Raw genomic sequence first — 21,482 nt, forward strand, 5'->3', positions numbered from 1 at the left:
GTATTTGGGAGCTACTGCCCCGGAGAGGCTGCTCCAGGTGGTTTTACTCTGGGAACTGGAGACAGGGAGAGCGCAGTTCCCACCAGCAACTCCCCTGCAAGTCTTCAATCCATTGCAGCTCACTCTAAAGGCTTTGCAACGCAGTGTGCTGCTTGCCTGCTGCCTGCACATCCAGCCCTCTTGATGTGGAAGCCACAGACCAGATTTTGACCCCAGAGAAGCAGCGGTGTCTGCAGGGAAAGTCAACGTGAGAAGCCACCGTCCCCTGTGCAGGAGCCACCGGCGCCTGGCTTGCAGTAGTGAAACCACCACGAGCCACCAACCTGGAGGCAGACGGAGACTGGGGTGTCCGTGGGCTGGCTCGGGGCCACCGGGCCGGGGAAGACGACACCAAGACAAACTCCCCGGGTTCCCGCGTCCTCCCTGCACCCGGCGGTGGCAGCCCCCGGTCCCCTCCGTGCTGCTCACCCCACGGGGCCTTCCCAGTTCCGGGGGAACACCGGGCCGAGCCCGTTTGCTATGGCGAGACCCCCCTCAGCCCCCCGAGGACGCACCGCCGGCGGCGCCTGGTGGGACACAACCCCCCCCCCCCCCCCGGCCCGGCCTCGCCGCGGGGGCTCCGGGCCTCGGCGCCCCTCAGCCGCCGGCTGGGCCCCGTCCCGCCGCCCCCCCGGCCCCGCTGTCGGTGCTGCCGGCCGGCGGCGGCGCTGCGGCCCGGCGGCGGCCGCTCCCGCGGCGGTGGGCGGGCTCAGGCGTTCCCCGCCCCGCCAACCGCCCGAGCGGAGCCGCCGCGGCCGGAGCCCGATGCCGGGAGCTGGGCGCTGAGGGCGGCCCCGAGATGGGGATTCTCAGCATCACGGACCAGGTACCGCCGCCGTGCCCGCCCGCCCCACACCGCGCCGCGCCCGGTCGCGCCGCTACGCGAGCCCGGGGATGCGCGGCCTAGTGCGCGCCGCACCGGACCCAGCCGCCGCCCCAGGCCGCGGGCCCCGGGGCCCGGTTCCCGGCCCCACCGCGGAGCCCCCCGGCCCCCTCCCACCTGCGGGGCCCGGTCCGGCCCGGCGCGGGGCCCTGCCGCGCTCCTCCCGCACCGCCGAGCCCCGCGCTCGGCAGCCCGCCCTGCAGCGCGGAGCCCCGGTAACGACCGGGCCGCCCGGGCTCCTGCAGCCGGGACCCGGCTCCGAGGAGCCCGGCCCGGGGCCGCGGGGCACGGCGCCGGTACCGGGGGCGCCCCCCCGTGCCCTCAGCGCCCGCACGTGGCCCTCGCCCGCGGCCCGGCCCGGTACCGGCGCTGGGCCCCGAGCCCCGCGCGCCCGGGGCTCGTCCCCGGTTCTCCGGGCCGGGCCCCCGGAGCCCGCCTCTCCCGCACGGTTTTCCCTCCAACCGGCTCCGTTCGGGCTCGGGGGGGCCCCCGGCGCCTGCCCCTCGCCCCGGTGGCGGTGTTAATCCGCCCGCGTTGAGACCTCGCCTGGCGGCTGCAGGAGGGCCGGGGCGTTGATCGCGATTTAAATAGTACTTTATATTTTTTTGTCGGTAACCCAACCATTTAGCTCGCCTTGTGAATGGTGGGTGGGTGTGTCAAAGCCAGCGCTGCTGCAAACCGCGCGCCGCTGAAGTGCTCAGGGCATAATTACCGTCTGCGAATCTTTCCTCGTTTTTTTAAAAATATATATATATTCTTTTTTTTTTTTTAATGTCTAATGAGTGATGCTGAGTCTGCTGCATTCCAGGGGAATGACTCACACATTCCCTCTGACCCGGGATGTGTTCCCCGTGTTTAACTGCTGTCGCTGTGATGGTGCCGTGAGCGGGCGGCGTGAGGCTGGCCGGGCTGCTGGGGCGAGCGGAGAACGAAGGCGGCGTTCCCCCGGCGGGCTGCGACGAGCAGGGCTCCTTGGTTTGGGTGCTGGGGCTGCAGACGGGGTGCCAGCGGCGGCCGCTTGCTGCGTGTCGTGGTGCGAGGGGCAGCAGCAGCAAGGGGCTGCGGGGAGGCGTCCGTCCGGGCAGCGATGGTGGGCGCCAAGCGCCACGTGGGTCTGCAGCGGCCGCGGCCTCTGCCCCGGAGAGTTTGGGGTGTCACGACATCATTCTTAGGGCTGTGGGATGAGAACCGGGTGCTGGCTTCTCGGGTGATGCTCGGGCAGCACCCCGCATGCCCGGGGACACGGCGGGAGGTGCTGGCTGCTCGGGACGCCAGTTCTGCAGCCCACGGCGCTGCTTGATAGGAGTTTGGCTGGAGCTTTGCCTGTCCTTTTTGCCAGGGCCTGCCAGGTGACTTCTTGGAGATGTGAGCAGCAGCAAACAGGATAAGCTCAAGGCTTGGCTCCGCCAGGCTCTTTGTGCCATCGGAGCCAACGTAGCGTTGCAGGCGTTTCTCAAAAGATAGGAGACAGGCAATAAATACGAGGTCTTCTGCAGGAGAGCATGAGGCATCGCGTAGCTACGTCTCAGGAAGCCTGATTGCGGTCTGCGAAGACCTGGCTGGCACCAGGAGGCTTCAGCCTGCTCAGAGGAAAGGTTCACCGGCTGTGGCCGAGGCTGTGAGCGGGACTGGGGTCCCAGTGCCCGGGCGCTTCTGTGTGGTGGGTTCTGCAGCACGAGCGCTGAGCTGCGCCATGGGCACACTGCTGGAGGCTGTGGATGGGACACTGGCTCTACAATCGGTGCCACTCCTTGGGCTCCGGTAGCGGGGAGGCTTTCCTAGCAATCCCTTGACCTGTTTCCCCAACCAACAGCCATCCATGTTGTGAAAACTACCTTTGCTGGCTTGAAAACTGGTCCCTGGTGCTGGCTGAGCCACTAAGGACTTAATCCCGCTCCTCACGTAGCCCGTGTTATGTTTTCAGCGACCTCTGTGGTGCAGGAGCAAGCCAAGGGGTCTTGGGACCATGCGTGCAGGCTTCCCGGTGGTGGAGATGCCGGTGCCGTCCTCGCTGTGCCGGCTCTGGCTGCAGCCTCCCCCCCTCCGCGTTCCCCATCGACATTAAATCCCCTTCAGTTTGTCCGAGTCATTTTAGAAGTAGCGACTTCTCGTTTGCTTAAAATGAAACACAGAAGGCAAACTGTGCCCGTCGGAGCTGCATCCTGCCACAGCCACCAGAGGGGTGCTGGATGCGGCCGCCGGGCCCCTCCCGGGCAGCAGCAGGCGGAGGCGCTCGTTGGCACAGCGGAGCCCGGCCAGCTCCCGTCCCGGCTGCATCCTCCACGTGCTGCCACCTTCACCACCTGCTCGTCTTTCTCTTTGCAGCCTCCTCTGGTCCAAGCCATCTTCAACCGCGATGTAGAGGAGGTGCGGTCGCTGCTGAATCAGAAGGAGAATATCAATGTACTGGTGAGTGCTGCCCAGCCGTGCTGTCTGTGCTTCAGAGCCCTCCTGCACCCCGCTGCCTCTCCCCGTCCTTCCCCCGGCGATACGGTTCTTCAGCCAGATGGGAGGGCACAAGCTGCACAAGGGAGGCTTGTACCCTGTCGGGGTGGGCTCTTTTTGCAAGGATGGTCAGAGCCGGGCCTTTGAAGCAAAGATTTCACATTCTGCTGCTTGCTCGGCTGCCATTTGCTTTGCAGTTTTGTCCCCTTGCCTCGATCTTGCCATCTGTAAAATGGGTTGTGTGGAAGAACGGCGCTCCCGTACTTCCCCAGGAGACCCCTAGAGCATCCTGAAGCCTTCTGCAGCGCAGAGCATTGCTGGGAAGTGGTGTGGGGTGTGTGGGAGGGCTCCATGGAGGCCCAGCCCTGTCACGCTGCGAGTTTACCTTTTTCTCCTTTGGGACAGCAGCCCCAAATTGTTTGGTGTGGATGCAGGAGGTCTGCCTCATGATGAGGTTGCCCAGAGGGGAAAGGAGGATTTGAGCCGGTCAGCAAAGCGGACCGAGCCTCATGGGTGTCGGGAGGCGTTGTTTGTCTCGAGCCTGGCGGCTGGGGGTGGTTTCCACGTTCGTTCCCATGGGCACAGTGCGTCCCTGGGGGGGGCCAGTGGCAGGACCCCGTGCCTGGCGCTGCCCCCTCACGATGCACCCTGCTGTTTCCCCACGCGGCGGCCACCGGGACGAGTCCCACCAGGTCCTGGCCAGCAGCCGGGCTGGCACCGAACCGCGGCAGCCCCAGGCTGGTGACGATGAGCGCGGTTTGTCGGAACAAGGCCAGGCTCCGGAGCAGGGAGGACGTTCCCATCTGCCTTGTTAGCATGCGTTCCCTCGACCTGCTTTGCAGGCTTCCCGCTAACGAACAGCGGCAGATGGGCGGATAAGGAGCGCGGCCTGCCGCAAGGTGGGTTCGCCGGCCTCGGCCACACCAGGACCCCGTGTCTCGGTGACACGGTGGCACAGTTGGACCGCTGCCGGTCAGCAGGCGCTGCGCTCTCAGCCCAAAAGCTGGGCCGAGCCGCGAGCTCCGCGTGGGAGCCATCCGTCCCGGTTCACCGGGTCTGTCCCGGTTCAGCGCCTCGCTCCCGGCTGGGCTGCGGCAGTCGCCGGCTCTTCAGCCCGTGCCCGCCTGCTTTGCTGCTCGGGTCGGTGCACCCTGATCCGCGTGGCTCTGTCGGTGAGCTCCAGGGCCGGCGCTGCGCCGGCCGGTGTCACGAGGAGGTAAGGGCAGCGCTGCGCTGCTGCCGCCGTGCCAGGCTGGCGATTAGATCCTATCTGAGCTTAACACACGAGATAGCGCGAGGATTTTCTTCCATGACTGCTCGGGTTAGGGACCGGGCAGCTCTCCATCCTCTCTTGGGAGGAGAGAGTGTGGGGATTGTTTTGCTGGGCTCTCTGCAGCTGCTGGAGGAATAAAACCGCGATTGTTAACGCGTAATTTCCTTCTTGTGTGCAGGTTTAGAGATGTTGTTGCTTGTTCGCTGACCTGCCAGCTGGGTTTCACTTTCGCATCCTCCTGCCTGGCTGTGCCAGCACGACTTGCTGCAAAAAAAAAAAAATAAATGAAACCACCACCATGTCCCAAACAGTTCTTAACTCGATGTCAGGCGACTATTTTTTTCTCCCAGCGCAAAATCCAGGACTCCAAATGAGTTGAGCTCTTCCAGCTTTCTACTTGTTTGCTTCCCGGCTTTAGGACGTGGCATGTTCCCCGAGGAAAGCCTGAACCAAATGCCTCGAGGCAGAGGTTACCCAGGGCCCAGCCCTGAGTAAACAGAAGTGAAAGGTGTTTTTTGTTCAGCTAATCCAATCTAGGATCTGAGAGGGGCTTTGGCACCTTCCTGCCCTTCAGCAGCGAACTGAAGGAGCTGTCTGTAACTCAAAGTGGTTTTTTGTTGCTGGCCCGAGGATAAAAGTGCAGGGACGGTCTGTACACTGTCGGAGCGGAGCCGGGCTTTCTCCTCGGGTCGCAAGCGAGGACCCTTGGAGTCCTGCAGGGCAGCAGGTCCGGAGGAGGCTGCCAATTTTAAGCAGTTTTCCCCGTTTTCCGTGCCCACGGTGTCTGCGTGTGCTCCCAGGGTTTGTTGGGGCAGGCTGGAGTAGGGGAGGGACTGCGTCGTGAAAGCTCCCCTGCCCTCAGAGCTGATCGCACCTTTTGTTCCTTGCATCCCCGCTCAGGACCAAGAAAGACGAACGCCGCTGCATGCTGCTGCCTACCTAGGAGATGTTGCAATCCTTGAGCTCCTCATACTGTCAGGTAAGGGCCAGGGCTCGGGGCACTCGTCGCAAGTGCTGGGGCACCTTTAGGGCATCTTTCTGATCCCCTCTGTGCCTCGGGGTGCAGAGCAATCGGTTTTGCTCGCCATCCAAGCAACCGTGTGCTCCTCATTAAGCCAGTGGGGTTGCGGCCAGGGAAAGATTAGGAAATGTTGCTATAATCCTAGGAGGTTTGTTCGGACAGAGAAGCATCGTGGAGCTGAAATAGCAGAGGTGGGAATCCAGCCAGGAGGGGGATGTGTGCAAGGTGGCCAGCGTCGGAAGGTGCTGGAGGAGGCTGCAGCGGGGATGCGCACCCCAGAGGCACCTGGAGCAGCAGGATGCTCAGGGGAGATGGGGATTTTGCTGCTCACGATGAGGAGCCAGCTCAAAACCCAGGGGTTGGGCTGAGTTTTTGCCTGTGTTCCTTGGCGTAAAGCTGCTCCTCGTTTCCCTCCAGCCTTGTGCTTGGGCACAGCGGGGCTCAGCCAGGAGCCTCCTCGTCTGCCGTCCTGCAGCGCCTCCGGGCACCGTGGCCTTCCCAGCCGCTTGTGTGGGGGAAACCCCGAGGCTGGCACAATCCTGTCTGCCCCGACGAGGGGAGACGTGGGGAAATGTTCTGCTGAGGTCTCGTTAAAGAGGACCGGGGATGTTCAGCTCCTCTTGCGGAGCACAAGATGCCGTTCCGTGCCCTGTGTTGATTTTTGCATGCGTCTGCATTGAGCTCTCAGCAGCAGGGGAAGGCAGGAGCTTCTGGGGTCACTGGACCCAAGTGCCAGGCACAAATCTGGAGCGGGGATTGCAGTGATCTGTCAGCTTTCCTTTCTAATACGGAGCCCACAGTGACCACAGCTCCCAGCCTGAAATACTCTGGTTTGGGTTGTTTTTTTTGTGTGTGTCTCAAGTGTCTTTCCTTTAAAGCAACGAGCAGAACTGCGTGCCGGGTCTGCCAGGGTTATTCGGCTCGGTGGGGAAGTGGCAGCCTGGGAGATGCAGTCTCTTTCCTCTGCCTTGCATCCTGTGCAGCGCACTGGCACAGTCTCCCAAGGGGCACAGCTTGTTCCTCGTGCGCTTCATGGGGCTGGTCCTCACCTAAAGCCCAGCACGGGTCCCTTTTTGCAGCAGAACCGGTGCTGGTGCCCGGCAGGAGCCTCAGGTGGCCGCAGACCTGCTCTGGGGCAGAGGCAGTTGGTCACCTCTGTTCCCCGACCCTCTCCTTTTGTTCTTCCTCAGGTGCTAACGTTAATGCAAAGGACACTGTCTGGCTCACCCCATTACACCGCGCTGCGGCTTCTCGTAACGAGGTAGGTTCCCCTCTGCTGTGCCTCTGGCTTCATCGGCTCCTTACATGGAGGCGCTGGGCGCTGATGGGAGGAGGGGGCCATGCTTCTCCCCTTTCCACCTTGCCTCGTTTCAGCTGGGATGGGTGTTCTCGTTAGAGTGGAGAGATGAACTCGTAATTCAGAGGCTGAGAACGAGAACTGGAGAGGATCCTCTTGGTTCCCTTCCCTCCATCCTTCAGGAGCTAGCGTGAGGATTTTCCGCACAGCATCCTCCTCCCTGCCATTCCCCGCTTTCCCAAGGGCTTTGTCTAATCCAGCTTTACTTTTCTTTGAGGGATGACGGGGCTCTCGCCCCATCTCTTGGGAGCTGATTCCAACAGATCTTGTTTGAAAGATTTCCTGACGTTTAGCTTTTGTGGGCTTAACTTCATCCCACTTAACTTTGTCCTGTTTTGAGCTACTTGGGAGCGAGCAACTCTGTGGTCACGTTGGAGCCAGGCAATCAGAAGCCCTGAATCTTATGAGCAGGGCAAGTTACCACACATCGACTGCTTTCATGAATTCTCTTAATTGGCAGCAGACACGAGATGAAATACGTTAGCGTAAACCTCTACTGAGGGCGTTTGCTGTGGGCTCTGAACATGTGTGGACAGCTCCTGCGGGTCGCTGGAGCACGGGAGCTCAGCAAGCCGGGACTGCTTGGCTGTCAGGCTGGAGCAGTGCCTGTCTGTGAGCTCGAGCGTACTCCTTTCTCCTCAGCCCCAGCTCAGAGGTGCCGCAGCCGCCTCTCGCTCTGTTCTTCCCCTGGGTGCTTGGCGGGGGTTCTGACCTAGGGGAGCCTTTTTCAGGAGTGTCCGTGTGCTTCAGGGCTTCTCCTCCTCGCAGCCTGCTCCCTGGGAGCGCTGGCTGTATGCGCCACCCGGCAGCTTCGGCGTGCTGCTCCCAGGCAGGCAGGGGAGCAGTTTGCCCTTGGGGAAGAGCCGAGCCGGGAGCCGGGGTCGCTGGAAGTAGGCAGCCTGCGACCCCTCGGGAGGGAAACGGGGTTACAGCAAGCAGCCTCTACCAGCCAAAGGGGGAAATAATTACAAAATACAGGTCAACAGGTTACGTTATTGTCCCCCTGGGTGCGTTACATCTCCAGATTCACGGATGAGCACTCATTTACAGTTAAATCAGACTTCTTTCTCCTGTGCCACAACCCCTGTGCAGCCACATTTCGCTGCTGTGCTGGGGTGGGACGAGTCTGGTTCGTTTGAGTCCCTCGCGCTGATCTCCAGCCTGGAAGGAGCACTGGGAGCAGCCAGAAGGGGCTGCAGCAGCCCGGGTGAGGGCTGGAGGATTCACGCAGGAGGTGTTTGAGCTGTGCTGTTTTCCCTTCTCTCCGCTCGTTCCTGGAGTCTTCCCACTGTCTTTTCCTCTCTCACCCTTTCTCTGTGATAACATGCTGAACCACAGCCATACACGGGCTCCCCAATGTCATTGGGGACACAAAAGCAAACCAGTCCTTCCCTTCAGGGAGAAGCCTTGCTCGTGCGCGTGCAGAGCAGTTTCAGTTCTGGCTCTCAGGGCTGTTGTGGACCTGGGCAGCTCGGCGTGTGCTGGAAGCAGGAGATGGGCTGAGCCGCAGCTCCCCCTCACCTTGCTGGGGGCTCCTGCAGGTCCCAGCGGGCTGGGTGAGAGCTGTGCTTTCCTCTCGTCCTGCCAGAAAGCACTTCACCTCCTCCTGAAGCACTCGGCAGACGTCAATGCCCGCGACAAGTATTGGCAAACGCCTCTGCATGTCGCCGCTGCCAACCGGGCCACCAAGTGTGTGGAGGCCATCATCCCCCTGCTGAGCACTGTTAACGTCGCGGACCGCACAGGCCGCACGGCGCTGCACCATGCCGTGCACAGCGGCCACCTCGAGGTGGGTGACGTGGGCTCGGGCACCGGGGTCCCGTGTGGGGCTCCTGGGTCTGGCCTTCGCCGCGGCCAGCGGGAGGAGCGGCAGCCTTGCCCCTCTCACCGCTTTTCCTCATCCAGATGGTGAACCTGCTGTTAAACAAGGGGGCCAGCCTGAGTACTTGCGACAAGAAGGATCGCCAGCCCATCCACTGGGCAGCTTTTCTGGGTAGGTTTTTCCCTGCGGGCATCGCTCTGGTTTCTTTTCCCGTGTCTGTGGCTTCGCCTCTGAGGCTGGCGGTGCTCCCGCGCCACAGTGTCCGCATCCCGGGGACCCCGGCTCTCACCCCCATCCCTCAAACAGGGCATTTGGAAGTTCTGAAGCTGCTGGTGGCCCGGGGAGCCGACGTGATGTGTAAGGACAAGAAGGGCTACACCCTGCTGCACACGGCAGCAGCCAGCGGCCAGATCGAGGTTGTGCGTCACCTGCTGAGGCTGGGCGTGGAGGTGAGCCCTGCGTGCTGGGGGCTCGGGGGCAGGCTGGCCCAGAGATGGGAGAGGGTGCTGGGGGCTTTGGGAGCGCGGGCTGCTTCTTGGCTGCCTTTTTTTTCCCCTCCTGAATCCCCAAATCCTCTGGGTTTGCTGCTCCCGCAGATCGACGAACCGAACTCCTTCGGTAACACTGCACTTCACATCGCCTGTTACATGGGCCAAGATGCCGTGGCCAACGAACTGGTCAATTACGGCGCCAACGTCAATCAGCCTAATGAGAAGGGCTTCACCCCTCTGCACTTTGCTGCCGTCTCCACCAATGGGGCCCTGTGCCTGGAGCTCCTCGTGAACAACGGGGCCGACGTCAACTTTCAGGTCCGGTGCTGAGGGGCTGAGCCCTGGGCTGGGGGCGTGGGGACCTGCTGCCCCAGGGGTGAGCTCAGGGCGGCGGCAGGAGCCCGATGTGACCTCGCTTCTGCTCTCTGCAGAGTAAGGAAGGGAAGAGCCCCTTGCACATGGCTGCCATCCACGGGCGGTTCACGCGTTCACAGATCCTCATTCAGAATGGTGAGTGGCTTCTTCTTCAGCCTTGGGCTACCCCCTCCTTATCCTGTGCTGCTCAGCACCTGCCTCCACCTGGGTGTTTGCTCAGAGGGTTTCAGAGCTCTATAATTATCCCTCAAATTCACTTCTGTGCTATTGGGGCTGCTGCCGAGGGCACTGTGCTGGGTGAGGGTGGCGGAGGTCGCAGGAGCTCCCAAGGGCGGTGCAGTGCAAACCAGGGCACTGAAATTCCAGCCAGGTCAGAGCTGCTGGGGCCGAAGAACGTGCCTGCTCTGCGTCCAGCCTGAAAGACAATATTCCTGTGAGAGGGCTGCGGACTTGGCAGGCACCCCAGGGGTTCAGCCAGGGACTTGGGGGGGCTACCACGTCCTCTCCTTGGGGATGGGGGGAGATCTAATGCCCGTGCTTGCAGAACACACGCGGGCTCCCAGCGCAGACAGCAGTTTGCAGTTCTGCACGGTGCAGAATGGCCTCAAGTTACCAGCTGCGTCCCTGAGATGGGACACAGCCATCGGAGCAGCCTGGGCTGCTTGTTCGTCCCTCCCCGCCGCAGCTTGAGCCCCCTTCGGAGCCGGGTCGCTGCCTGGGACTGGAATTCAGAATCCACTCAACAGCCTTTGGCTTTCCCTTCCCAGGCAGTGAGATTGACTGTGCTGACAAATACGGCAATACCCCCCTCCACGTTGCTGCTAGATATGGCCACGAGCTGCTAATTAGTACTTTGATGACGAATGGTGCTGACACTGCAAGGTAAGAAAACAATTCCACCCTCTCCCCCCACCCCGGGCTGGAGGGTGTGGAAACAATCCGCGCTGACCCCGTCTCGTCCCCTGGTAGGCGTGGGATCCACGACATGTTCCCTCTGCACTTAGCTGTTCTCTTTGGATTTTCAGACTGTTGTCGTAAGCTACTTTCCTCAGGTGAGTGGCTCGGCTGTCCCCCTGCTGGCGGGGGCACTGGGGAGAGCCCCCACGGCCCCCTAACCCCCTGCCCCTCTGGCCCCGCAGGTCAGTTGTACAGTATCGTCTCCTCGCTGAGCAATGAGCACGTGCTGTCCGCAGGCTTCGATATCAACACACCTGATAACCTTGGGAGGACTTGCCTCCACGCTGCTGCTTCTGGAGGGTGAGCCGTGCACAGGGCTTCGGTCCCACGTTGGGGCAGGAGCGTCGCTGCCTGCCCCCAGCCCTGACCCTCCTTTCCGCCCGTGCGTTGCAGCGGGTGGCACGGGCAGCCCAGTGCAGTGCTCAGCCAGGGCTGGCAGACCCCTGGGTGCCATGTGCGGATCTGGGAGGCAGCGGAGACGCAGGTTCATAGCAAGGAATGGAGAGGGAAACCGTTTGGCCCTGTTCTGCTGCTGTGGCTCATCCCAGCCACTCCCTTCTGTGGCTGTTTACCCTTCTTTCAGACAGGGCTAAAATGCTTCCTCGGCTGGCTGTTTGTGAAGGGGTCACAAGCCGTCGCCTGAAAAGCAGCGGGGATTTAGCTGGCTGTGCAAATGCCTCGTGTTGTGTGCCAGGGAGTTTGATTTCACGCGGCGCATTGCAAATGAGCGCTGCCGCAGTGGTACGGCAGAGGGACAGCGTCCCACCAAGGACCTCGCTTCTGCTCGTCTGCGCGGCGCTCGGGAGCTGGTGACGGACCCAGCCCTCACAGTGCAGCGCTCTTACCCGGCCTTAGCAGCAGGAATAAAGCAGTGACGCAGAAGCCAGAAATCCTAGATTTTATTATTATTTTTTTTTTTGTAGCATAAAATCCAGTGCGTCAGCTGCGCTAATGCCTCAGCAAATGTCTCTCTGTAATTGCCTGGTTGTCAGAGAGCTGTGTGCGGTTCAGGGTAGGGCTGGCGAGGCAGGAAGTGTGGAAGGGTTATTTCACTAGAGAGCAGGGAAGAGCTTTGTACGAGCAGCATCCAGCCATGGCTGTGGCTCTTATGCTGCCTGGAGATGACAGACTGAATTGAGCTTCGGCACATCCAGGCTGTGTGCCCGAGAAGTGTAGCTGTCTTGTCTGCAACTAGGAGGAGTCTGTGTTCTGCTGTGCTCCCTTCTCATCTGTGTCTAACTCACCTCCCTAACTCCTGCAGGAACGTTGAATGTCTTAATTTGCTGTTGAGCAGCGGTGCTGACTTGAGGAGGAGAGATAAATTTGGAAGGTAAGCGTGCTGGGAGCCTTGCCAAGGTGATTTCTCCAGCCTCAGAAACAGCTGGGTTTGGGCTAGGACCTTCTCAAGACCTTTGCTGCACTTGGTGTTTAAAGTCTTACAGCAAGGTGTGGGGCTGAGCTGGGCTTTAGGGAGTGAGGATGCCAGCTCTGACTCTGGGCAGGCTTGTGAGCAGGAGGCACACCACCTCCAGGGAGCTTTTTGGATTTGGTCTCCTGCGTATGCTGCTTTCTGAACTCCCCTCTCACCCCAAGGGCTCTGGCTTTCCAAAAGGAGCAGCCAACCCAAAGCCTCGAGCCAGTGCAGGGTGCAGCTCAGCAGCTGGGGGCGGCTGGTTCCCCAGCTCCTGCTGTGGTGCCCGTTGGGTTTCTCCCCCCGTGCCAAGCAGTGCTCCTAAGCCCCGTTCTCCTTTCCCCTTCGCAGGACTCCACTGCACTACGCAGCTGCCAACGGCAGCTACCAGTGTACGGTGACACTGGTCACTGCAGGAGCCACTATTAACGAGGCTGACTGTAAAGGCTGTACCCCCTTACACTATGCTGCTGCTTCGGACACGTACAGGAGGTGAGTGCGTCTCAGCGCTGGGCTGGATGCGCTGGTGCGAGGCGGGAGGGGATGTTCTGCTGCGCCCCGGCCGCCTCCCCGCAGCGGCTTGTGAAGAGGACGATGAGTAGGAGGGGGTGGTCAGCAAACTGATGCAGGCCCCTGACCTTCCAGAGCAGAGACTCATTCAGGAAACAGCCATGACACTGACGAGGAGCCGCTGAAGGAGTCCAGGCTGAAGGAGGCGTTCTTGTGAGTCGGTGCCGGCCCCGTCTGGCCGTTGTTTGTCGTTTACCCTGCCCCTGGGCCCTGCATGCGGCCGCTAGAAATAACCTCGCTTCTGCCTGCTCTGAGCTGAGCAGTGACGCGTTGGAGGAAGCATCCGCTGATTTCTTGAGCAAACCTGGCCATCGCTCTGGTCCTGCTGCCAGGTCCCCCTGGGGGTCTGTGCGCGCTCCGTGCCTTGAAGGGATTCATACAGCATCTGCTCACAGATCAAAGTGGGGGGGCCCTGCACAGCTCTCCCTCTCTGCTCTCCCCGTTTTCTTGATCTCCCATTCTCTTGCTTGTTGCAGTTGTTTAGAGTTCTTGCTGGATAATGGTGCTGACCCATCCCTCCGGGACAAGCAGGGATATACTGCTGTCCACTATGCAGCTGCATACGGCAACAGGCAGAACCTTGAGCTGGTGAGTATGCGAGAAAACCCTCTGTGCTGGCAGGAGATAGGGGAAGGTCCCTCAGAAGGGATTCATCCAGCCCTGCAGTGTCGTTGTGTGTTGCAGGCAGTGCAGTGTCAGTGTTTGTCCAGGAACAAGGGAAATGGGTTTAATGTCCTCAGGGACTCGTGGGGAGCCTTTGTGCTGGGAATAGCACAGAGGAAAGACCTGGGCCTGAGAGAAAGGAGCCTTGTTACCTGGCAAGGGGGATGTGTGGATGTCTTGCACCCTGGCAACGGTCAGTCCACAACAGTCATCCTGTCCTGTGGATGTCTTGCACCCTGGCAACACAGCATGGTTGGGCTTTTAAAAGAAAACCTGGAGGCCTGTGCCAAGGAAGAGCTCTCGCAGTACAGAAAAAGCCTTGTAACTCTAAGTTTACAGCCATATGGATATAGGAAATCATATGAGTAGTGGAGAGGCCTCTGGGTAGCGGGGACGCAGCTGTCTGTACAGGGCCCAAAGCCAGGCTAAGGCAGGTGCTGACCTGAAGTTCCGATCGTTCTGGAGCAGGTGAGCTGCTCCTTAATGCTTTTGCAGCCTGCTGGTGGACAGGGTGTATGTGAAAGCCTCCAAGATTGAGTGTTTGCAGGGATCAGCTGTGACTTCGTGGTTTTGCCGTTGCAGCTCCTGGAAATGTCTTTTAACTGCCTGGAGGATGTGGAAAGCACCATTCCAGTCAGCCCTTTGCACTTAGCTGTAAGTACGGCTGGCCTGGCCCCAGGGTTGCAGAGGGCACTTGGCTCTGGGCTGGGGTTCACGCAGTGTCCTGGAGAGGTGCCTGCTCCCTGGCAGCGCGGGCTGGGTCTGGGCATCTGTCAGAGCTGCACGGGGCGAAGGAGGAAAGGAGGCAGCAGCCTGGGACTGGCTTTTCCCACAGGCCAGCGGTGAAAATCCCTTTGATTTGTATTTTAAACTCCTTGCTCTTTCCAGGGCTTTCTGGTTGCTGCCGTTTGGAGCCACCTCCCTCGTCTGTGTCTGGACAAGGACTTTGCGTGGGGTGGGAGTGCAAGCAGGGGGCATGGGCTGCGGGTACTTGGAGATCAGGATCTCATCCCGGGGGCGGGGGCTCCTGGCTGCATGCAGCCTCTCTGGGCACTGCTTTGATGTCACCTGCTTTGTCCTCAGGCCTATAATGGTCACTGTGAAGCCCTAAAGACACTTGCCGAAACCCTCGTGAACCTTGACGTGCGGGACCACAAGGGGCGGACGGCGCTGTACCTTGCCACGGAGAGAGGCTCCACGGAGTGCGTGGAGGTGCTCACCAGCCACGGCGCGTCCGCCCTGGTGAAGGAGAGGAAGAGGAAGTGGACCCCTCTCCACGCCGCAGGTGTCGGAGGGCAGACGGGGACGGGGGTGGTGAGGGAGCGTGGCCAGAGCCCGGGGGTGCTGGGGGTGCCCCTTCACCTGGCTGCTGTGCAGGGCTGTGCCTGAGGGCGATGCTTGGGGCTGGAGCTGCGATGCACCGGCAGCAGCCAAGGGTCCAAGCGGCCCAGCAGCGGGTGGGAGGGAGAACACCGGCAGCTTCTGCACGCATGTGTTTCCAGCTCAGCCGATGCACGTGCTGATCAGTGCTGTAGCTTAGCAACCTCATAACGAGCTCGCTCAGCCACGTGTACCTGGCTGCTGAGCACGAGCCTGTTCCTTTGGTTTGCGGCGGCGGCTGGAAAGAGGGAACCCAGCCGTACGCGTGTGTGTGTGTGTGTGACTCCTCTCCTCGCCTGTCTTTCCCAGCTGCCAACGGGAACACCGATTCCCTGCACCTCCTGATAGACAGCGGGGAGCGGGCAGACATCACCGATGTCATGGACATCCACGGCCAGTGAGTGCGGCCGGGGTTTCTCCGGGGATGTGTTGTGGGGTGGCGGGGGCAGGAGAGGGCAGTGCTGCAGCCCAGCTGATTGCCAAGCCCACTCTCCCCACTGCTGCCTCTCCCCCCCGTGCAGAACCCCGCTGATGCTGGCGATCATGAACGGCCACGTTGACTGTGTCCACCTGCTGCTGGAGAAGGGCTCCACAGCCGACGCAGCGGACAAGAGGGGAAGGACTGCGCTGCATCGAGGGGTGAGTGCATCTCTGCGCCTGGGGGTGCCCGGAGCCCTCGATCTTCTGCTTGGGGGCCTCCTGCGTGGGATCTGCTTGGAGGACAAGCAGGTGGTTTCTGTTGCCGTGAGAGTCCTGGGTGAAAGAGCCCCTTTTTCCTTCCTGAAATGCGGTGTTTGAGGAGGAAGCTGTGGAAGAAGGGGCTGGTTCTGTCATTAACTGGTTGAAGGAGGAGGTCTGACCTCCTGCTCCTCTCTCCTGGCCACAGGCTGTGACGGGCTGTGAGGACTGCCTGGCTGCTCTGCTGGACCACGATGCCTTCGTTCTGTGTCGGGATTTCAAAGGCCGGACCCCGATCCACTTTGCTTCGGCATGCGGACACTTAGAAATCCTGAGGACCCTGCTGCAGGCAGCCCTCTCTACTGACCCTCTGGACTCTGTGGTGGACTATAGCGGTTACTCACCGATGCACTGGGCTTCGTACAGCGGTAAGGACCCAGGCTGGGCCCCTTCCCATCTCTGCTCTGCTTTGGCTATTGAAGGGGAGGAGGGAGCTCTACCAAAATGCTCTAGTGGTGTTTTGGGACACGCACTGTAAAGAAGGATGCAGTAAAACTGTCTTCTGTGGGTGTGGTTGGGGCAGCGTGTGGGGGTTGTTCTCTCTCCGTGGCGGCTGTGCCCTGAGCAATCCAGTGGCGCTGCCAAGCTGGTAAGTTGATGGTGGCTCAGCCTTCGTGTCGGTTAACGACTGCCAGGAAGAGCCAGCGTGTCCCTCTGTCCCCCACTGCTCTGGGGGCCGTCAGCCCAGCGCTGAATTCAGCCTGGTGAATTCAGACAGCACAAACAAGGGAGGGGCGCGGGGAGTTTTGCTCCCTCTGCCAAGCTCCTTAAAGGAATGAAGTATGAAAACAGCTATTACGGAATAGCTGATGCTGCTTCCTCCGGGACTGGCAGATTTATAGGATTACCCAGCCCTCGCCCTGGGGGGACTGATGCAGCAGCATGAGGGGATGTCTCAGCGCTTCAAGGGGAAGCCAGCAGTGTGGCTTCAGGAGAAGGCGTGGGGTTAGAAACCTCCCGAGGTGCAGCAGCTTTGCTGCCAGAGAGGAAACAGAACTGCTGCCTGTGCTGGAGCAGGGGAGAGCTTGGGCGCTCTGGTCCCGAGCTCCTGTGCTCCCTGTTGCAGGATTTGCTGCGTTGGCTGCTCTCTGCTCTGGCATTCTGTTCGGGCAGGGGCAGCGCACAGTGGAGGGGAGCGGGGTGCTCTCAGCCCCCTGTTCAGTTACCGTGTTTGGGCAGTTTCACCCCATGGTACCTGGGGCCTCTCTTTCGTCGTGGGGAGAGCTGGAGGGGCCTTCAGTGCCTTCTTGTTCCATCACAGGCTGGGCACTGATGCATTTATGTCCCTCTCTTCTCACAGGGCATGAAGATTGTCTTGAATTGTTACTTGAACACAATCCATTTGCGTACCTAGAAGGAAATCCCTTTACTCCATTGCACTGTGCAGTGTAAGTGGCGCCAGGGACCTGCCCTGGGTTCTTCTCACCCAGATGACGTGGGAGAGGGGTAATGGGGTCTGAGCGGGCAGGAGCCTGCAGAAGGAGGAGCTCCAAACCCTGTCCTGCCTACCAGGGGCTCTTCTCTGGGCAGCAGCAGCTCTGGGTTACACGACCTGTTTGGCCCAGCTCCCCTGTGGCAGGGAGGTGGTCGCTGCACTGCTGGAGGGTCCCCGGGAGCTGTAAAGCAGCCGTCTCGTTGTCTGCATGCAGCACGGCCAGGGCTGTCGTGTACCAGACTCCTATGCCAGCAGGCTTTTGGCTGGAGGGAGCTGCCAAGGGGGGGAGGCCGACAGCAGAGGGACGGGCAAGGCTGCTCCGACACGGTGCTGCGTTTCCTCGACCAGCACCTCGTTTCCTCGGGAAGGATGAAGGGTGTTTTACCCAGACAGCTCCAGACTAGCTCTTGTTTGCACTAGTGTGCCGCAGGAGCTCGCTGCTCGCTCCCACTGCAGACACGCTGATGCTGCTCAGCCCTGTTCTAACTTTCCTTCTCGTCCCCGCTGCAGAATTAACAACCAGGACGGCACTGCTGAAATGCTGGTGGAAGCATTAGGTGCCAAGATTGTTAATAGCAGAGATGCCAAAGGAAGGTGAGCATGGACTCGTCCCTCTCTTGCCCCTCTCCCCAGTGCTGCTGGCTGTGACTCCTGCAGCTCTCCTCGGGGTTCCCACCACGCGTGTGGCCAGCCAGCAGAGCGGCACCCGCGCTTCGCGACCTGCCTCGGGGTCTGCCTGGGGTGTGAGCCCCTGTGGGGTGGCTGCAGGAGGGAATGGCCACGTCCAGGGGAGGAAAGCAATTCCTGCTGTTCCTGCTCTTCCCGTGGCACAGGAGGACTCTGGTGTCTGTAGGCCTGGGTGGTGTTGCTGGGGTGGGTGCTGTGCCCTCTTCTTTATGCGCTCTCTTGTCTTCCCAGGACACCCCTTCACGCTGCTGCCTTTGCAGACAACATCCATGGTTTACAGCTGCTGCTGCGCCACCAAGCCGAGGTGGACACGACTGACAAGCTGGGGAGGACTCCCCTCATGATGGCTTCAGAGAATGGGCACACTGCAGCAGTTGGTACGTGGCTGGCGGGCACTCTCCCGGGTACTTTTGCCACCCTGACGGAGCAGCAGCTTTCCCCAGGGTGTGGTGTGAGCCCCTCTGTGCCTCTTCTGTCACTGGGTCCTTTGGGAGCTGGGCTGTGCCTCTCCTACCCCTCAGCACGCAGCTGCTGCCCCCCGTTGCTGGGGTCTCTGCTCCACCTTCTCCATGGCAGCTGTCCCTCCTTGTTTCAGAGTTCCTGCTGTATCAAGCAAAAGCAAATATAACTGTGCTGGATGTCAACAAGAACACAGCTCTTCACCTGGCCTGCAGCAAGGTAGGGAGCCGTCTGCTTACAGCTGTGATTGCTGTCACCATCACCTGCAGCTTTGAAACCACGATGGGGGGAGCCTCCTGCCCTGCTGGCGTGGAGGCGAGGGTCCTGGGCTCGCTCTGCCTGCCTGTCTTGGCCTGTACAGATGCTCCTGATCCAGTTTTAAGCCCCTTAGTCTGTAGCACTGGTCTGTACTTTTCTGCGGACCCTTCTCTGTGCTCGGTGTTGTCCGTGGGGGAAGCAGGAGGCTTGTGATCAGGGTACCTGGTGCGAAAAAGGAGATGCTGCAAAGGAGGAGGTGGAGGGGACAGCAGCTCTCTTTTCAGGTCCTCAGAAGTGGTAAACCGTTCCAGAAGGACATGTTCAGAGAACGTTTCTGAATCCCAGGGAGTCGCCTTCTGCTCAGACAGCACCCAGGTCCCACCTGCAACCCCTGCCTTCCTGACCGTGCGCTGTAAACAGTTCGCTCTCCTTTCCAGGGTCATGAAAAGTGTGCCTTGTTGATCCTGGGGGAAACCCAAGACCTTGGCCTTATCAATGCAAGTAACAGTGCTCTGCAGATGTGAGTATTTGGACAGCTGACACCAGTGGGGGGAAAAAACAGGGCTTTGCTGGTGGGGGTGAGGCATGGGCGAGAGGGGAAGGAGGAGAGGGGTCGGTGGAAAGAGGTGTGTTATTGCTTGGTGCATGTGGTGAGAGCTGAGGGCACTCGTGCCTGGAGTGCCTGCCCTTCAGGCCCCCACCGTGTGTGGTGCCGCGGGCGGCCCTGCCACCGGTCTGGCCGCTCATGCGGAGCCAGGGACTGGCTGCTGCCTCGCTGCCCCTGCTTGGCACCCTGACCGCTGCCTCCCCTCTCCCAGGCCGCTCCACATCGCAGCGCGGAACGGGCTGGCCGCTGTTGTCCAGGCCCTGCTCAGCAGAGGTGCCACCGTGCTGGCTGTGGATGAAGAAGGTGCGTGTTCCCCGCGGGCAGCCAGGTCTTGCGAGGTGTCTCGGGGCGCGGGGGCTGCTAGGCGAGGCGCTCGGCTGGCATGGGGAGGATTTCCCATCCCTTCTGCGGCTGAGCTCCACATTCCCAGCCTGGGTGAGGAGGCTGGCATGCCATCATGCCCAGTAAAAGTATTCCCAGGTCCCCCGTGCATTCTGGTTGCTGTTGGTCTCAGCCATCAGGTGTAGGCAGGCACAAAACCAGCCCTGGCTGAGCCGCTGATAAGCTATTGACTCGCTTGCGAGTTGGCAGAAGCTGGTTGTTGGAGCCAGAAGCTTTTTCTCCTAGCAGTTTTTGCTCTGCTGGAACAGCTTTAAGTTGTGAGCAATATCATTACGTCTGCCCTGCTGCCGGGGCTTCTGAGGCTTTTCTAATTCGTCTCCTGCTGATCCTGGCACGCTTCAAAGCAGCCGCTGAAATTGCGAGGATTGCCAGTGCCCAGAAGCAGCTAAAGACCGACGGAAGCTGCGGCCCCTCCGCACAGGGGATAAAAACCACCCCAATCAAAGCAATCCAATTTGGGGTCCAGACTTGTCTGGAAATCAGCATGGCCTAGAGCTGTTGAAGGCCCAAGCAGTGTGGGTCCATCCACACGCGGGGCAGGAGCAGGGCCGTGGGCTGGGGGTCCTGGGGGGAGCAGCCCTGGCTCGCGCTGGCGCCACCTTCACCGCTGACTCTGTCCTAGGTCATACCCCAGCCTTGGCATGCGCTCCCAACAAGGACGTAGCCGACTGCCTGGCACTTATCCTCTCCACCATGAAGCCTTTCCCACCTAAAGACGCCATCAGCTCTTTCAGCTTCAACCTCCTCAAGAACTGCGGCATTGCAGCCAAAACCGCAGCCTGCGGGGCCCTGCCCAACGGCAGCACCTGCCCCTACAGCAAGGACCGGCACAATGCCATCGGCTTAGACGGCTGTTACTCGGAGTAGCTTAAACTATGGGTGACCTAATATCTTATTATATTTATTTAGAAATTCTATAAATATAGGGCACTTTAAAGGAGAACAAGACTGGGCAGGCCTTCTAGCATGGCCGGGTGGACCAAGAGTTCAGTGCTTCTTCCTCTTCTTGCCGGAGTGCCGGTGTGGTGCCGAAGCTGCTAATTGGCGTGACGAGCAGTTGGCAGTGCTGCTCCGTGAGCCCCCACGCTCCCATCCCTGCGTGGCCTCTGCGCCGCTGCCCCCAGGCTGCTGCTGGCTCCATGGCCAGAGAGAACCAAAATGAGAAAAAAAAATCAAAATTAAAAAAAAAAAAAAAAAAAAAAAAGCAGCCGGTTGGGACCATCCAGTGGCCTGGGAAGGGGATTTGGCTCCCAGCTTTTGGGGTGAATCAAAATCTTCCCAGTCCCCTGCCCTCGGGGGTGGCGGTGTCCCTGTGCCGCTGCCAGCTGGGAGGGGGAAGCTTGAACTCTTGGTGGGGTCTGGGGGGGATTTGGGAACTGGACGGCCTCGCAGCCGCTGGGGTGGGCGCTAGCTCCTGGCCAAGTGCCACTGTAACTGCTCCTCTCTCTGAGTCACTTTTCTCACGCTCATCCTTTGATTCCAATACAAACACTTGAATCAAGATCTACTGTACCTGGGACACTAAAATATCCTTTTGGCAGCTGTCATTTTTATGCAAAAACGGGTGCTGCTGCCCAACCCCGCGGGCTGCTTGCTACGGATGCGCTGCTGGAACCTCCCTCCCTCCACCAGGCACTTTAGGGATTCTGTTGTTTTTTGTTCTTTTTTTTTTTTTCCTTGGCAAAACGATGGATCCTAAGAAATGATTCGTTTTTGGATTTTCGTTCTCTGTATTGGAGTTGGACTGACGATCCTTAAGGGTCCCTTCCAACTCAAGATGTTCTATTCTATGATTCTATTGCATGGCTGTTTCCATGTGAAAGTCAGTGTTGCTTTTTTTTTTTAAAAAAAAGAGTTATTTATAAAGAAATGAGCATTTACCTTTAAAAATGAACATTTACCTTTAAAAAAAACAACAAAAATCACTAAAAAAAATCTAAAAGTTCTAGTTCCTTTAGTTCCTTTAAATAAGGAAAAAAATGCACTTCGAAGTCCTTATTCACAACCCTAAGTAAGTCTGTTTATTTTTCTAATGCAGCATCCTGGCAGGTTTTACTAGCGTGCGTGTATGTGGGATCATTGTTTTTTGTTTTGGGTTTTCTTTTTTAAGTTTAGAAATCATATTTATAATGCAGGTTTGAAGCATTTGAGAATGTTGCACTGTTTTGGATTATTTTTTTTTCCATTTTTTTTTTCCTTCCGAATTACT

The 21,482-nt window shown here is 59.6% G+C and overlaps 1 protein-coding gene across 1 annotated transcript; it reads left to right on the plus strand.

The window, feature by feature from the left end:
- The first annotated feature begins 728 nt into the window (after positions 1–728).
- ANKRD52 (ankyrin repeat domain 52) lies at positions 729–21,245 on the plus strand. Its single transcript, XM_040539460.1, has 28 exons — positions 729–865; positions 3,248–3,331; positions 5,541–5,619; positions 6,852–6,922; positions 8,607–8,807; positions 8,924–9,011; positions 9,147–9,289; positions 9,437–9,649; positions 9,763–9,841; positions 10,474–10,588; positions 10,676–10,758; positions 10,846–10,963; positions 11,925–11,993; positions 12,426–12,566; positions 12,720–12,797; positions 13,121–13,232; positions 13,890–13,961; positions 14,391–14,592; positions 14,997–15,084; positions 15,209–15,326; positions 15,574–15,793; positions 16,726–16,813; positions 17,371–17,454; positions 17,779–17,924; positions 18,143–18,225; positions 18,702–18,784; positions 19,083–19,174; positions 19,896–21,245. Exons 1-28 carry the CDS (start codon positions 839–841, stop codon positions 20,138–20,140), a joined length of 3,222 nt encoding a protein of 1,073 aa, XP_040395394.1. The 5' UTR covers positions 729–838; the 3' UTR covers positions 20,141–21,245.
- The last annotated feature ends 237 nt before the right edge of the window (positions 21,246–21,482 follow it).

The sequence above is a fragment of the Cygnus olor genome, chromosome 29, assembly GCF_009769625.2.
Source record: "Cygnus olor isolate bCygOlo1 chromosome 29, bCygOlo1.pri.v2, whole genome shotgun sequence".
Taxonomy (NCBI): domain Eukaryota; kingdom Metazoa; phylum Chordata; class Aves; order Anseriformes; family Anatidae; genus Cygnus; species Cygnus olor.